The sequence below is a fragment of the Aptenodytes forsteri genome, unplaced genomic scaffold (genome assembly GCF_000699145.1).
Source record: "Aptenodytes forsteri isolate BGI_AS27 unplaced genomic scaffold, ASM69914v1 Scaffold2, whole genome shotgun sequence".
NCBI lineage: Eukaryota > Metazoa > Chordata > Aves > Sphenisciformes > Spheniscidae > Aptenodytes > Aptenodytes forsteri.
The window spans coordinates 15,926,892-15,941,435 of NW_008795695.1; the positions used below are offsets into that span (position 1 = coordinate 15,926,892).

The 14,544-nt window shown below is 46.9% G+C and overlaps 1 protein-coding gene across 1 annotated transcript in view; it reads left to right on the forward strand.

The window, feature by feature from the left end:
* The window catches only part of BCOR (BCL6 corepressor), a 41,568-nt gene extending 30,049 nt beyond the window's left edge, over positions 1 to 11,519 (forward strand). Inside the window, exons 12-17 of the mRNA XM_019473073.1 lie at positions 77 to 243; positions 7,346 to 7,491; positions 8,652 to 8,729; positions 8,939 to 9,089; positions 10,276 to 10,588; positions 11,121 to 11,519. Of these exons, the coding sequence (XP_019328618.1) occupies positions 77 to 243; positions 7,346 to 7,491; positions 8,652 to 8,729; positions 8,939 to 9,089; positions 10,276 to 10,570 (837 nt within the window). The 3' untranslated portion in view covers positions 10,571 to 10,588; positions 11,121 to 11,519. The remainder of the gene's footprint in view (positions 1 to 76; positions 244 to 7,345; positions 7,492 to 8,651; positions 8,730 to 8,938; positions 9,090 to 10,275; positions 10,589 to 11,120) is intronic.
* Positions 11,520 to 14,544: the final 3,025 nt, after the last annotated feature.

The following is a 14,544-nucleotide window of genomic DNA, read 5'->3' on the forward strand; positions in this document are numbered from 1 at the left end:
CCCCCCTCCAAGAGAAACCTGTGCATCTCCACAGCAAGAAATAACGTGATGTATCTGTTTCTCCTTCCATTTCCAGGAAGTGGTTCTGTATTGTTTGGAAAACAAGGTGTGTGATGTGAATCATCGTGACAACGCGGGTTACTGTGCCCTGCACGAGGCCTGTGCCAGAGGCTGGCTGAGCATTGTGCGGCATCTCCTCGAGTACGGGGCTGACGTCAACTGCAGCGCTCAGGATGGAACCAGGTTAGCAGCATCCCCGGCCCAGCATCGGGTGGTCACCACCACCGGGCAGTAGTTTCTTTGGTCACGACGGTGGGAGAAAGCACTCCTTCCCGCTCTACTTCTTTATCCTCCCCTTGTCCCCCTTCCCATCCTGCATGAAACCCCCAAAGCGGGTGACGCGCCGTGGCCTCCTTGTTGCTGGTCCTTGGGCAGGAGCGTGCAGGTCTCGGTGACCTCCTCCGCTCTCCGGTGAATAAAGGGGTGGGGGCACACTTTCCTTGTGCCTCGAGTTCAGCGTAATTTTTTTCTCTGGGAATTTTAATACGTTTGTTTTGTTTTTTAAAGAGTTTGTGAAATTCCCAGCTGCAGGGCAAGAAGGAATGATACTTGAGCTGCGGCCCTGCTCGTGTGCGCACCAGGTCCTTTGACTTGTGCCAAAAGAGTGGGCTTTGCCTTGTTAGCAGGGTTACTTTTAAGAGCACTTCAGGCTTTTGCGGCGATTGGGTGTGCGAGTCCTATATATGCTATATAAAAACGTTGTTTTGCTGAACTGTTGAACTCTATCTGCTCATTTGATATTTTGGATTTTTTTTTTTTTTAATCCCGAATTAGGCTTTTTTTGTTTCCTTCGCAGAATAGTAGGGGTGCTTAGTTCTTGCGCTTGCAAAATATATAGTGAGCTTTTCCTTTTTATTTTGCTTCGTGGTTATAGAAATGCTGCTCCACATCTTTTTTAAGCTTCTTGTGCATCTCCTAATGTACCTCTGACCACCTCTGCAGGGCTGACCTTGGGGTAACTTTTCCTCAGCATATGCAGAACGTTATCCAGTCTATGCATTTTGGGGACAGGTCGCTTTGTATTCCGTGAAGCTCCTGCAGCTTGTTATCTTAAATGGTTTATCACATTCACTATCACCATCCAAATAGCCAAGGAGGTAAAATTAGCATAACTAAGAGTCTGGCTCTTTTGTTTTTAAGCCCTTTATTTATTAACTCGGGAAGGGAGGAGTCAGGAAAACAAAAGTCCCGAGACGGCTGGTTAGGATGGTCCATTAGAAGTTCATGATGGTCAGTCGTTACCGGCCCATCACGGCCGAAAGGAGACATTTCTGAAGAAACATTGAAACTCTGGCTGGATTGTCAGGTTCCTTTTGCATCTCCCACTTCTTTCTAAGAAGTCTCAGCTCTCTAGGCTGACAAACAGCTCTGCATTTTCTGCTGTCTCCAGCTTTAATATGTGACCTATGCAACAGCGGCGAGTTGCCATAAAAAGAATCCTAAATTATTTTTGTCTCACTTGCTGGAATAACCTATATAGAAAATTAACCCCGGGAAGTTTCTGACCAGTCTTAATCACCCGCCAGTTCAGAGTCCACCTTCGATTTCGATTCACAGATGGAGCTAATTTTCAAGAAAGACACTTGGCTTGTGTACCCTGAAAAGTTGTTTTGGGGAAAACGCATTTTAGAAATGAACATAATAATGATCTGATCGTAGATGGTAAAGTCAGAACTCGGCTTGCGGTCCCCTTTCTTTTCTGATGGCAGACTTATTTTTTGTTTGAAAAGCTGCCCAACAGACAGTGTGAATCCAAAACGCATCTAATATACAGATGAAAGATGGTCTCGCTGCCCTGAGTTGGGTAGGACAGAGAGCAGAAGCTTCTGTAAGGAACTTCTGATCGGTGTTAGCCCCTGCCTTTTGGTAGAGCCAGACTTCTCTGTCTCTGTAGAGTAAATCATGACATTCGTAAGACAAATCCCATTTCCTCTCTTGAAGCCTCAGTAAGTTTTTCTCCTTTAACTTTTAGGAGGAAAGAAGCGTCAGTCTTCCTCAACTATGTTGCTTTTTAAGTTCAAATTCCTGAATTTGAACACATTCCCGTTCCCAAGGTTTTAATATCTTGGGAAGATATTAAAATCTTAAAACCAAAAAACGCCAAACACATGATCGAAGACTTCTCCCCCTCCCCTGCTTTTTTAACTACACTGCCTTATTGCCCCCTCCGCCACCTCACAAGCCCACTAGCCAAAGACATTTTTGGTCATGCTGGCAGCTCTCAAGTCTCCAGGCAGTAACAGTGGATGTGTTTAGTTCTGCTCAGCCAGTTAACGTAAATCCGCATAGAGGAGTGATGCAACTGCACGAGCTGTGATGTAACTGCGTACGCTGGATTTGTTAGTGTGGCAGCCTGGGGTGTCACTTGAATCCCAGCTGCCTGAAGCTTTGGTCTGCGTTACTTGCCGCCTGCCGCCTCTGCGGTCAACTTTTTGGAGGATGCTCTCGAAAAGTTGTGACAAGTGAGGATATGGCTTCAGTCTGAACAAAACGTCCGTATGAACGTGAGGGATGTAGGAAAGTTCTGCAAAGTCCGTGCATCTCTCCTTTCAGTCCTGTCTGAAGTGCTGCAGGTGCTCCGAGCACTGTGGTGGTTTTGCATGCATTTTGTTTTGAAAGTGAAGGAAAGACCTGAGCCCCTTTCTTTGGTGTTGCCTTTTATGTACCTACGCAGCCAGTCTGTCGTGAGTTCAGTAGAGGAGGTCGGCTTTCAGCCTCTGGTTTCTGATACTGTCAGAAATCTTGGTGAAGCCAAAACCAAACGAAGCGCCAGACTGTAGCGGCAGGGCAAGGAGGTGGCGGCGTTTGGGGGGGTGCAGGAATGGTGCAGCCCTTCCCTTCACCCTGGGCTCAGCGCTGAGGTAGCCCACCTACCGCTGCCTGCAGCGCACCGCGTCCCTCTGTCTGCCCTAGTCACGGCGCATCTGGCCAGGCTAAATACAGCGGTCTTCTGCGGTTTTTTTCCCCTTAAACTCTATGCTGATTGTGGCTCTCCAAATGCAGCACCTGCAGGCCCTGAATACACAGGCGCTCTGCTGCTGAGTTAGTAGCTAATCAAAGATTATTGTAGAGCGGGGCGAGATCTTTAAGACCTGTCTCAGAGGTGCCACAGTCACTAAGGACTCTTAATCGTCTTACCTATAAATAATAATAGGCGGTGCTTAAGAGGTGAGCGCTCTCCTTCCCTGACAGGACACCAGTAAGTGCAGTGGCTCAACAAGGGGCGAGCGATGACCAGTGCCTGACAGTAGCAAGGGTGGTTGCCGGTGTATTTGGCCTAATCTCCTTGTTCTTCTCCTCTTACCTCCACAGCATGCCCTAGCTGAAACGGCGCCGCTTTAAAAACAAAGCCACGTGCCAAAAATACAGGCACCTCCTGCCTGTTAGTGAGGCCTCCCCGTTGCTTCAGAGTCCGCTCGCTAGATTCACTCTCTGCAGCCAGTTTTGCTTTATCCTTCTCACTGGCGGCTGATGAGCTCAGCCTTTTTTATTTTTTCCCTGGGAGGACCATGCCAAGATGGCTCTCTTCCTGCGTCCTTTCAGCTGGTCTTGGCAGAGCGATACCCTCCAGCAGCTAATTGCGTTAAAGAAGAGGCAGCCGACGTAGCTGCCCTCCTGCAACTTGTGCCTTGCCTCTTCCGTGGGGCAGCGTTGCATAATAGAGTAGATGGAAATAAAAATAAACCGCCAAGATATGGTATTGCTCGGCGAGTTATGAGACCTTATTGCAGCGAGGAAAATTCTGATGGTGCCTGAAAGGCTGAGAGCAAACCCTGACTGGTCTAAATAGTTTATGATTTTGGTGGTGGAATGATAAACCCCCAGTGAAATGTTTTCCTAACTCTAGTAGTAGTAAAAATAGTAGGAAGAATTCGACAGTACACAAGAGAGGGTTGAGATGTGTGTCTCCTGTAGGATATTGCAGCTCTCAAATGTCCCCAGATCCTTCTGGGGCCTTTCGAAGGGTTTGTTTTAGAAACGAGCTGTACTACCGTTAACTGTACCATTAGGGATAGAGAGTGTTTATTTCCACAATGCTCAGGGCGGAAAAGATTATATGGGCAAAGCAGCCCAGGAGAGGACTCCCAGGGATCTTTTTTTCACATCTGAAAAAGTTGCCGGCTCCGTAGTCACTTTTGCATCCTACAGAGAGGATGGTTAAACTCTGCCAAGACTGAAAAATATTCCCTCCTCTGCGGGTCCTGGTGGGAGAAGCAAACATGAGTAGCTGTGCCTTTGCATGGTCCCGCTCATGAGCTTGCCAAGAAGCTGTGCTAGCCAGTAAAAGAGTCTGTCAGCGCTCTGTTACTGTCTTTTTTCCCCTGCCTTATCTGTGGGGAATCTCCTTTTTTTTTTTCTTTCCCTTCCCTGCCAGTGTTTTCTTTCCTCCCTTCGCTTCCTTCTGTTTATTGTTCTTCCTCCTTCCGCGTGGCTTTACTTGCGCCTTTCCTTCCCGTTGCCTCTGTAAAGTCCCCTCTCGTGCCGGGGGTGGCCTGCCTGTCCTCCGGCAGGCAGCAAAGATGGGTCTGCCTGCCCCACTGCTTGCCCTGCTGCCTGCTCCGCTGCCTGCCCCGCTGCTTCTGCCCCTGTCTGCACTGCTGTGCCGGGCTGGGTGACCTGTAGAAAGGGAGAGGGGGGTCCCATCCCAGGGTTACAGCCCATGCGCTGCGATTTTTCCTTCCTGGGGAATGCCCAGGCGCCCTTTAATAAACTCGTCCGGGTGTCGTTAAATCGATTGAAACACTGGGCAGTGATTTAGATGCTGTTTTTAATAAGTTAAGGGATCTTCTTGAATTCATTACTGCTTCAAAAGCCACTTAGGTAAGTCAGTTTAAAAAAAAACAAACAAGAAAACCCACAAACCAATAAACCCGCAACACTGTCCCCCCGTCCCGTCCCCCCCAACCAGAAAATCCTAATTCTAAAATAAAATGGAAAACAGTTCAAAATTAAAGACTCCAGTGAAGTGAGGGAGTGGGGGAGAAAAAGCGTCCCCAGCATTTGGCGGCAGCCGTAACTCTCATCTGTTCTGGTGCCTGTTGCCAGACTTTCAGCCAGGGATGCTTCATGCCCAGTGGGGGACAGGAGGGTTTGCAGCAAGGCTGATCTTTCCCGCTATAGATGCTCGGAATGTTGTGACCCAACAGCTCAGGCCTCAGATGCTTGCTGATAGCCAGAAACACGCGATACTTCTTCAGCCTCCATGTCAGCACCCCTATTATTTGTTACCTCTTGTGTTGTATCGCCTGGGATATTTAGCACAGGCCAGGTCCTGGATGCGCTGGGTGCTGCGTAGGCATGCAGTGCTGCGGCAGTCCCTGTGCGGAAACACTGCGTCAGTGGGTGGAGGTGGGAGGGTGAAGCTTGCAGGGGACCCCGGGAATGCTGGCTTCTCCAGTGCCGTCTGTCTCAAGGGCGTCAGATAGTTTCAGTGTTATGTTAGAGACTTCCCTGAGAAATTGAGAAAGGGTTATTCTGATCCTTTGCAAGTGATCCTTACGGACCTCTCTGGTCTTTAAATTTGAAAGTGGCTTTCCGAAGAGCAGCACGTCTGGCTTTGAAGGCGTGCACGTGTTGTGCTCTCTGGTGCCGGGGGTCTGAGGGGTGGCACAGGCTGGGTTGAGGAGGAGCATGCTCAGCAGCTTGAGGATCACCTGCTTGTTTGCTGTGTTGGTGGCCTGGGGCGTGCAGGAGGCAGGCAGTGCGGGATAAGCCCTCTCTCCATAGGGAATGAGCTGCAAACTCTCCAAGTGCACCTCTTCATGTCAGTATAGCGTGCATATGCCAAAACCAAAACCGCACACAGCTTTCCAGCAAGATGGGGGCAAGTGAGAGTGCTTCACATGTGACAGATGTTAATCACCCTAAGTCACAGCCTACTGGAAAGTACTTGGAGTAAACACACCTGGAACACACTTCTTTTTGAGGTGGATCAGAGTCCCCCTCCCACCAGCAGCGCTATGTAATAGGTGGGGAAACGGTGGTGTGCCTTCCTCTTCTGACTGTTTTGATCTGCCTCTGCTCTGTCCCGAGCTCACGCGGACGCCAGCCCGTACCAAAGCGGTGGTGACATAGAGGGGACATTGCCACGTGTGGCAGAAGGAGTGGTGGGACGTGGCCTCTTTGCAGGAGGGAGTTTCAGCCCTGGTTGTTAGCCGAGCGTTGCTTGGCAGATCGGTAGACGAAGTTGGGGGGTTTGCTTGTCTGTGCTTCCAGATGACTTCTTGTAACATCATTCTGAAAGCTTTCCAGGAAGGCAGTATGTGATCCTCGTTGAAGCCCTTCCTTACTTCTCTTGCCTTTTAATACATCTGTTTGAGAGCTTGAAAGCCTTGTTGGGGGACAGCGGTGTTGACAGCCTAAAGGAGGAGGAGTGTAGAGTTGAGTTGAACTGCCATGATCAGTGGCCATTGCATTTGTCTCCCCTTTCAGTTCCCTGCTCATTGCATCTAAGGAAAAGATGGGATTTTAACACATCTTCATTAGTCTGAAGGGTAATATGTTCTACTTCCAGACAACTCCCCGTTACGTATAATCAATTTTAAAGGCAAAAGTTAATGCGATTTATAATTAGCGATAAGGAATTCTAAACCTGGAATTGCAGGCATGTGTATTAATGAATAATCCTTCTGTAGGCTCATGAAATCTGGGTCTGAGCTTGTATAGATTGCTCATGCCGCATAAAATGCATTGACTTCTGGGTGGACTAAACTTAAAACAATATGTTTTTCTATTCTCCGAGTAGAAGGGTTGAATTGTGCTGCAAATATATTCGCAAGTACTGTTTAAAGAGGATATAGCACGGAAGTTTAATTCCCAGCAAATTTTCGTAACTTATTTCTGTGTACATAATTTAGGAGCTTTGGGTAACTGATTTCCGTGCTTGCCCAGAGGCAGGCTGAATGAGCCCTTACTCCACAACACGCTGTTAAATTGGCAGAGATTTGGAACGGTAGAGTGACTTCCAGCAAAATGATGTTTGTGAGGCTTCATGCAAACTCCTGCTTTCTGTTACAGCGGTGTAATTATTTTGCTGGCCCTAGAAATATATATGGCAATGAATAGACGTAATAGAAATATCTGCCCCAAGCAGTCTGACTGTGAAAAGACAAGAGGGGAGGGGACGATGTGCAAGTAAAACCGACAATGAGATGATTGGCAGCTGTATTAATAGTCTTATTTTCTATAAATAACCTTGATCTGAAGTCAGAAGTTTCTTGTCAAACACATTTGCATAATACTGTTGAGTCAAAATGTCACGTCGTGATCTTTTTTATTTCCCTAGACCAATCCATGATGCGGTCGAAAACGATCACTTGGAAATTGTCCGCCTGTTGCTGTCTTATGGTGCTGATCCAACGCTTGCGACCTACTCTGGGAGGACCATCGTGAAAATGACCCACAGTGAACTCATGGAGACCTTCCTCACAGGTGCATGGCCACATTGCATGGGGCTCTGCTGGTCGTGGCAAATGGGGGGACGTTCCCTGGCCCCCCAAGGTCCCTGCCGCCCAGCGGGGATGGCTCCACGCTGAGGAGCGTTAGGGTAGGCTGCAGTAGCTCCCTCTCTGCCTGCAAAAACCCAGCCGCTGCAGGTGGGAAGCGTAGCCATGCATGGGGGCTCCTTCTAACTGAAACTCTTAATAAGTCATAAGGTTTATACCACTATCAGATTTGATAGGTAGGAGGTCAGCGGGCTGTTTCAGTGCCTTCTTTTTTCTGCTTGAAATGAAAATAAGAAACTTGCCAAATCGAATAGCTGTTTGTTAAACATAATCATGTTTTCCCGTGGTCTTGCTTTTTATCCTTCTAGTACTTGTCTTTTTGCAAATTCTGCCTCATTTTATATCTGAAATGCTGTAAAACTGTATTAAATGCTCTTGTCTTTAAATATGTCCATGTTCTAACACGGTTTTAGTTTTTTTCCCTGTTTTGGATAAAGACACTTGCATTCCCTAATAACTTCACCTCTGAAAATGTTTGCAGTGTTCAGAGTCAATGAGTTTAAGTACTCATCCACTTACCTGTTCAAATGGTGCAGTGTAGAAAACGCATAGGTGTATCAGGACTCCAGTGAAGTCCAGTATCTTGGAATTCTAGCGTCTTGAATCCCAATACCTTTTCATCAGCTCAACTAGCAAATCTCCAATTATGTCTGTAGAAAAGAATTACATCTTCTGTGTGGAAAAACCTTTTCCATCTGTTTCTTTGGGGCCACTGTTTCAGCCCCAAGTTGGTGTCCAGAATAACCGTGCAGGCTAAAAAGTGTGCTACATCCTATCTTTCACAAAAATAAAATGCCGCGCTCAGTTACTGAAGCTTAAGGTTGGGTCTGTCCCTCTTAGACCGTGGGTGATTATTCGATGTGATGGGAGAAGGGACGCAGGAGAAAAGCAAATTCCAGGAATATTTGCGAGAATGGTGTGTGTATACGCTGTTCTTTGTAGCATGTGCATCAGGAATAGGGTGTGGGTTTTATTTGATGGAAGGTATGGAGGATGCATAGTGAGACTGTATGACACACTGTCTGCTAAACTTGCCAGCTTTTTGTTCTCATCAGTATGTTTTTGTTGTTGTTTTTTCCTCTCCAGAGTATTTAACTGACCTGCAAGGTCGAAGTGTTGATGACCCTGGTTTGTACTGGGATTTCTATGGCAGCTCTGTGTGCGGTGAGCAAATGTTACCCTTTATTTCTTTGTATGCGGAGACTTCCAAAACATGCGGCACATGGGGGTGGGGGCTGTTTTGTTTTTGTGGTGGAGGAAGCTAGGAAGGAAGCAAACTGATTTTACTTACAGATCACGTTATTGGAAGAAAAAGCAAGACCTGCAGCAGTCTCTTCGATGCTGACTTGGCACCTTTATTCAATTTTATTTAGATCCAAAAGATGAATCTGGATTTGACATCTTGGCAAATCCGCCCGGCCCAGGTGATGAAGATGAAGATGGCTTTAGCGATGTGTTTGAATTTGAATTTTCGGATGAGCCTCCCTTGCCGTGTTACAACATTCAAGTGTGTCTCTCTCAAGGGTAAGAACAAATACAGGTTTTGGGGTAAAAATAGCTGAGACGATCTGCTTGGGATGACGGCCATTTGTGTCCGTGGGGGAAAGTGTTTGCATTTATCTAATGTAAATGAGAGAGCAATGCTGTAACTGCCGGGCTTTTTAGAAATAAGCTAATAGGTGAGAGAGGGAGAGGCTGACTTGTCGGGGCTGTGTTTTGAGTGCCATACTCCCGAGCAGGACGAGTGATGTTTGAACACAAATTCCTTCCCTCATCCCAGGCAGGCACCTTGGTATAACATCCCAAAATACAAGTGCTTCTAGCACTTAAATTTGGATGTCGTGTTTGTAAAGTGTTCTTAATTTTATTTAACGGGCTGTTCTGTTTTGCTGAATGGACACGCTTTTGTGGATGACGAAATGACACCGTTACTGCTGTTCTAGACTTTGCAGCAAAACTGGTTTAAAGCTCTGAATTGGATCAAACAAATAAGCATCTTACAGAAGATGCTATGGTACTTAATAATAAGCAAAGACCTGGAAAGTTTTGTTCTCTATTATATTCAAGATACAAATTAGCTTCGTGAACAGCTACCGTTTGTCATTTGCACCAATTCTGATGACAGCCATGGGAAAAACAGTTTTAAAGATTAATCATGCAGGAGTGCGGGTTTTAGCATGTTTTTATTATTTGGGTGATGGATATAACTCAAGTTCTCTGAAGTGGACAAATACAAAGATTGAATTACGAAGTGGTATTCTTGATCTGAGAAAAACAACTGTCAGCTCTGTTGACTTATATTTAATACGGGCATCTCTGGAAGTCAGAGGTGCTGAAATTTCTGGTTATAACTATTAAGCCGTCTCCCAACTTGCTAAATGAGAGTCGGGCTCAGCCGGGCGAACCTTCAACCGTGTGAGCAGCCGTCGGGATGGCTGCTGACCCACGCGCGCTCACGAGTCCTGGGTTTGTAGGCTCCAGTGCCCCTGCATGCCTGGTCCCCCTCCTTCCCCAAAGCTGCGGGCAGCAGTAGTGTGAGTAAACGTGTACGCGCCTGCACACCTGTTACATTCGGCCCCCTGGGCAAGGGCCTTGATTTCAGGGGGGTTGTTTGTGCGGGAGGGTTTGTCACACCGCGGTATGGTGAAGAGTCAAGAATCCCGTGACTTAACGTCAGTTATTGGAGCCTGTTTCTCCTTCGCTTCCACAGACCACGAAACTGGCTTTTGCTCTCGGACGTGGTGAAGAGGCTAAAAATGTCATCTCGCATCTTCCGCTGCAACTTCCCCAGTCTGGAAGTTGTCACCATCACGGAGGCAGAGTTTTACAAACAGACTTCCCTCAGCCAGTTGTTCTCTTGCGCTACGGACCTTGAAGCTTTTAACCCGGAGAGCAAAGAGCTGTTGGACTTGGTAGAGTTTACAAGCGAACTCAAGACTTTGCTCGGCTCCTCGCTTCACTGGTTGCATCCGCACGAGGACCCTCCCTTCGACATCCTCTGGTGAACCATCAGGCCATTTAATGTACAGTGCTCTATACAGTTACTTCTTTATGTATATGTGTTCAAATGCAATTGTTTCTGTAAAGAAAGGACACTATTAAATATGAAAATATCTTTCCTTTATATAAGAGATCTGAATTCCAGTTGGATGGATTTTGGAAGAATTTTTTTTTAACTTCAATCAGTTTTTACAAAATTGTTATATAATGTTTCTTTAAATGCACACAGGCTTTGGGATAAGTTTGTTATTACTCGGAACACATTTTTTTTTTTTTTTTTAAAGAACACACCCACACATTGACTTTGTTTTTACAAAATTGTTATATAATGTTTCTTTAAATGCACACAGGCTTTGGGATAAGTTTGTTTTACCCGGACACATTTTTTTTTTTTTTTTTAAAGAACACACCCACACATTGACTTTGTTTCATACAAAGCACTGATGACACAGAACATACTTTTTCTAGGTGATGTGATCAAAGTCGTGTGGCTTGTTTGGGAGATAGAATTCAGTAAGGCACTTGGTGATATTATTTTTGTTTTTTTGTTTACAGAGTTACCTGCTTTGGCCAGGTAAGCACTATTGAATATAATTCAATAGTTTGTAATATAAATTAAACCATATCCATACGCATCAACTAATTGTAAGAACTTTTATATCCTAATTTAAAAGCTGTGAAATTTAGTTTTCACACATCAAACCGGATTGTTTATATATGTTTAAACATTTTATGCTCTTTATTTAAAGAAGACTTTGAACTATTTTTTCTGTACCTTGTAAAATATTGAAAAACTAACATATGTTGAAGTTGCTTGAAACTGTACATAAACTAAATTTTCTGAATTGTGTGTTTATGTTTGAGATCTGTGTTTTAACTTTGTAAGTAAATCTCCTGCCTTTGTATTTATATTTTACAAAAATTTTCTTAAAGGCAATAAAACTGTTGAGAAATGAAGAGGCTAAAGTGACTCCCATTAATTCCGTGCCTGGCTGCGAAATGAGCTCCGACTCATTAATGTTTATGAAAGGAGGCTCCGCGAGCGGTTCCCGAAGCGGAGCAGAGCTGGCATAGGTGCTGGCGAGCAGCTGATGAAATCTGAGGTAGAATCTGCGGTGGCTTTCTAAATTCAAGGTTATAAGAAAACATCGGGCGCCTTTTGTGGGACAGAGGTTTAAAAGCGGTATTCACAATACTTTCTGCATTGCCTTTTAGTTAAACAATTGTGAATAGGTTCCATTATTTTCCCTCCTTTGTCATCGTTTTAAGTTGAATTGCCTGAATTCTCTTTTCAGTGGTGCCTGCAGAGGGGAGGAAAATAGTACCGGGGTAAGTGCTTTAGTTTTAATGTGGAGCATTAAGACTATGAGCACCCTTTGGGGGGATCTGAAGGGACAGTGAACAGAATGTTACTTTTACACAGCTTGGGAACTTGATTCTTAAGAGACTGGGCTCCCAGGGCTTGGGCAGGCCCTCTCTTAGGGGTCTGGGTCTGCCTTTCCCCGGTGGAAAGAAGTTCCCGCTGTGAATGAGTTTTGCTTTGGGGCTGTTTTTAACAGTAGTATGTCCTGTGATAGCCAGAGGCTTCAGCTGAGATGTTTAAATCGCGCTGCTCTTCTGATGAGGGCCAGGACACCCACCAAAAGGGTCTCGAGCAGAGCACCTGGTCCATCTGAGAAAAGCGTCTGGGAAAAAGTTTCTCTGTCTGGAGCAGCGAGGCTCAGAGGTTTTGATTACTGGACAGTGTACTGCAGGTTAAAGCTTGTGCTCTTGGGGGAGCGTGAGAAAGGGTGTGAATTACCCTCGTCCTGAAGGTAAGGGAGAATGATGCCTCATTCCTGAAGGTGCCCCAGAGGGAAAGACGCAGAGCTGATGCCTCTTGTGGTGGGTTGCCATCGAGTCTTCTGCCAAATGTTTGTACTGTGTGGCTTACAGTGGGACTGCTTCTGGGGGTAAGGTGGTTTTGTAGCTGAGCCAAGAGGCGAGAGAGGGGTCTGACAGCTGTCTGCTGCTGGCAGCTGAAGTCCCATTCCACACAGGACAGGGAATTTTTAGTCCTAATACAACCACTGATATCTTCCTCCAGACTTTGGATAAGGATCGTGATGGGTCTCTCCTCTATGGCTTATACGCACACCCTGGGTTTCCTTTTAAGCCGGCCTCCAGCTTTGTAAGGAACTGAAACACAGACATCCCGGCTCTCCAGTGCTGGCTGCTTTTACCCCCTGATTTTCCCGGAAAGCAGAGGTGGGCCAGAAAAACTAAGGCAAGGGAGAACGTTAAAAGCAATTGTTACAGACACGTTTATCTGATCGGCTGCGTAATGCTTGGATGGTTTGAGCTGAGCATAAATCAGCTTTGTACCACTTCCAGGGGTGCGTGGCAGACACCTCACTTCTTGCTGTGCCCCGCAGGCAAACAGAAGATTTACGCGGCTTCCTCTTTTGGCCAGCTCCTCCTCAAATGATCTTGAGCACGTGCTCCCCAAACGTCTCCGCTTAGTCAGCTTTCCACTATCTCCATCGAGTACAGTTGGGCCTTCTCCATGCTGGCGCTTGCATCCGTGCTCAAATACAGTAACAGTCTCATGCTGTTGTAATGCAAGCGTGTGCCTGCCCCGGGGCTTGTCTGCACTCTGAAAATAGGGTCGTGGCGGGGAACACCTGATTGCAGTGCTGTCCCTTGACATAATGCAACCATTTTATCTTCTCTAGGATGTACTCTTTTTAAAGAGACTTTGCTGTGTGAGGGTGCTTGAGAGAGCACGGAGGGTGCTGGGCACACAAGGCTGGCTTGGCTGACCCTATTCTGGGCGGTTTGGGAGAGACTGACACAGGAGAGGCTGGCTGCAAGCATAGTTTTGCAGTAGGCAAGCCCAGGGGGCAGTTGCTTCGGGGAGAGGAGAGATGGCAGCGTGCCGGCAGGGAGTGAACTCGGTGACAGTGAATGTAGGCAGGGGAGTCGAAACGCTGGCCGCCTTGCCAGCATCGGGACTGGCTGGCTCCTGCACGGCACAGGGCTGGGGACTGAGCTAGTCCCAACCAGCAGGGCAGGGCAGGGCAGGGCTGGGAGGGGGCTGATGTTCAGCATTTCAGCTTCTGGACTCGCACTGCTCTAAAGCACTTCCCTGTGCATCCTCCGTGGGCCAAAGATTCTCGCTTCACACTGCTGGCATTGCTCCAGGTTAATAAAAAATAAGGAAACAGAAACGCAGCCTTTGGGGATGGTAAAACCCTGCCGATCCCCTGTCCTGCCTTCTGCAAGGTGAAAGTGCAGTGTTGATGCTGTTGGGGCCCAAGCCAAGGTGTTTCCTTGAGTTTCCCCTGCTTATCACTTGGATTTGCCTGGCTGGAGGTGTTAGAGAACCGCTGGTGCAATAGGGAAAAAACCCATCTCCAACTAGAGCAGGCAGGTGAGCCTCACTGAGGAGAGTTTCCTTTGTCAAACTTTACTTGGTGCTGGCTGGGAAATCCCAGGAAACACCCAGCTCCAGGCTAGCTGCCTGGCAGGGGCTGGGGGGAAGCCACAGCACGAGATAAACAATGCTGCTGAGGACCGCAAAATACTGAACTCCTCCTTTGCCTTCTTGCCTTACCCAAGAGGGCTGGGTTCTGCGTAATGGGGTCAGCCCTGGGAGTTTCCCATTTGGGTTATTTCTGCCTCCAGACACTGTTGGTTCTTCTGCTTTGCTGTTGTCCCCCCCTTTTGCTCTGGTGGCCTAGCCGGAGACTTGCACCAAAGACACTGATATGGTGAGTGGCAAGTAAAGGCCAGAGGCATTTGGTCCTTGTTGGTGCTCTTTGGGGAGCAATCTGCTAAAGGGAGAGCCCAGATGCCCCCTGCAAGCCTGTCCCAGCTTCTAGTTTGTAGGATCACAGGAGCAGAATGGAAATTGTCTAAAAACTTCTCCCAGGGGCCAAGCTCACTCTATGAATCAAAGAGTTTGAAGCTGACTCCTCCCTTCATTTCTGTGCTAAAT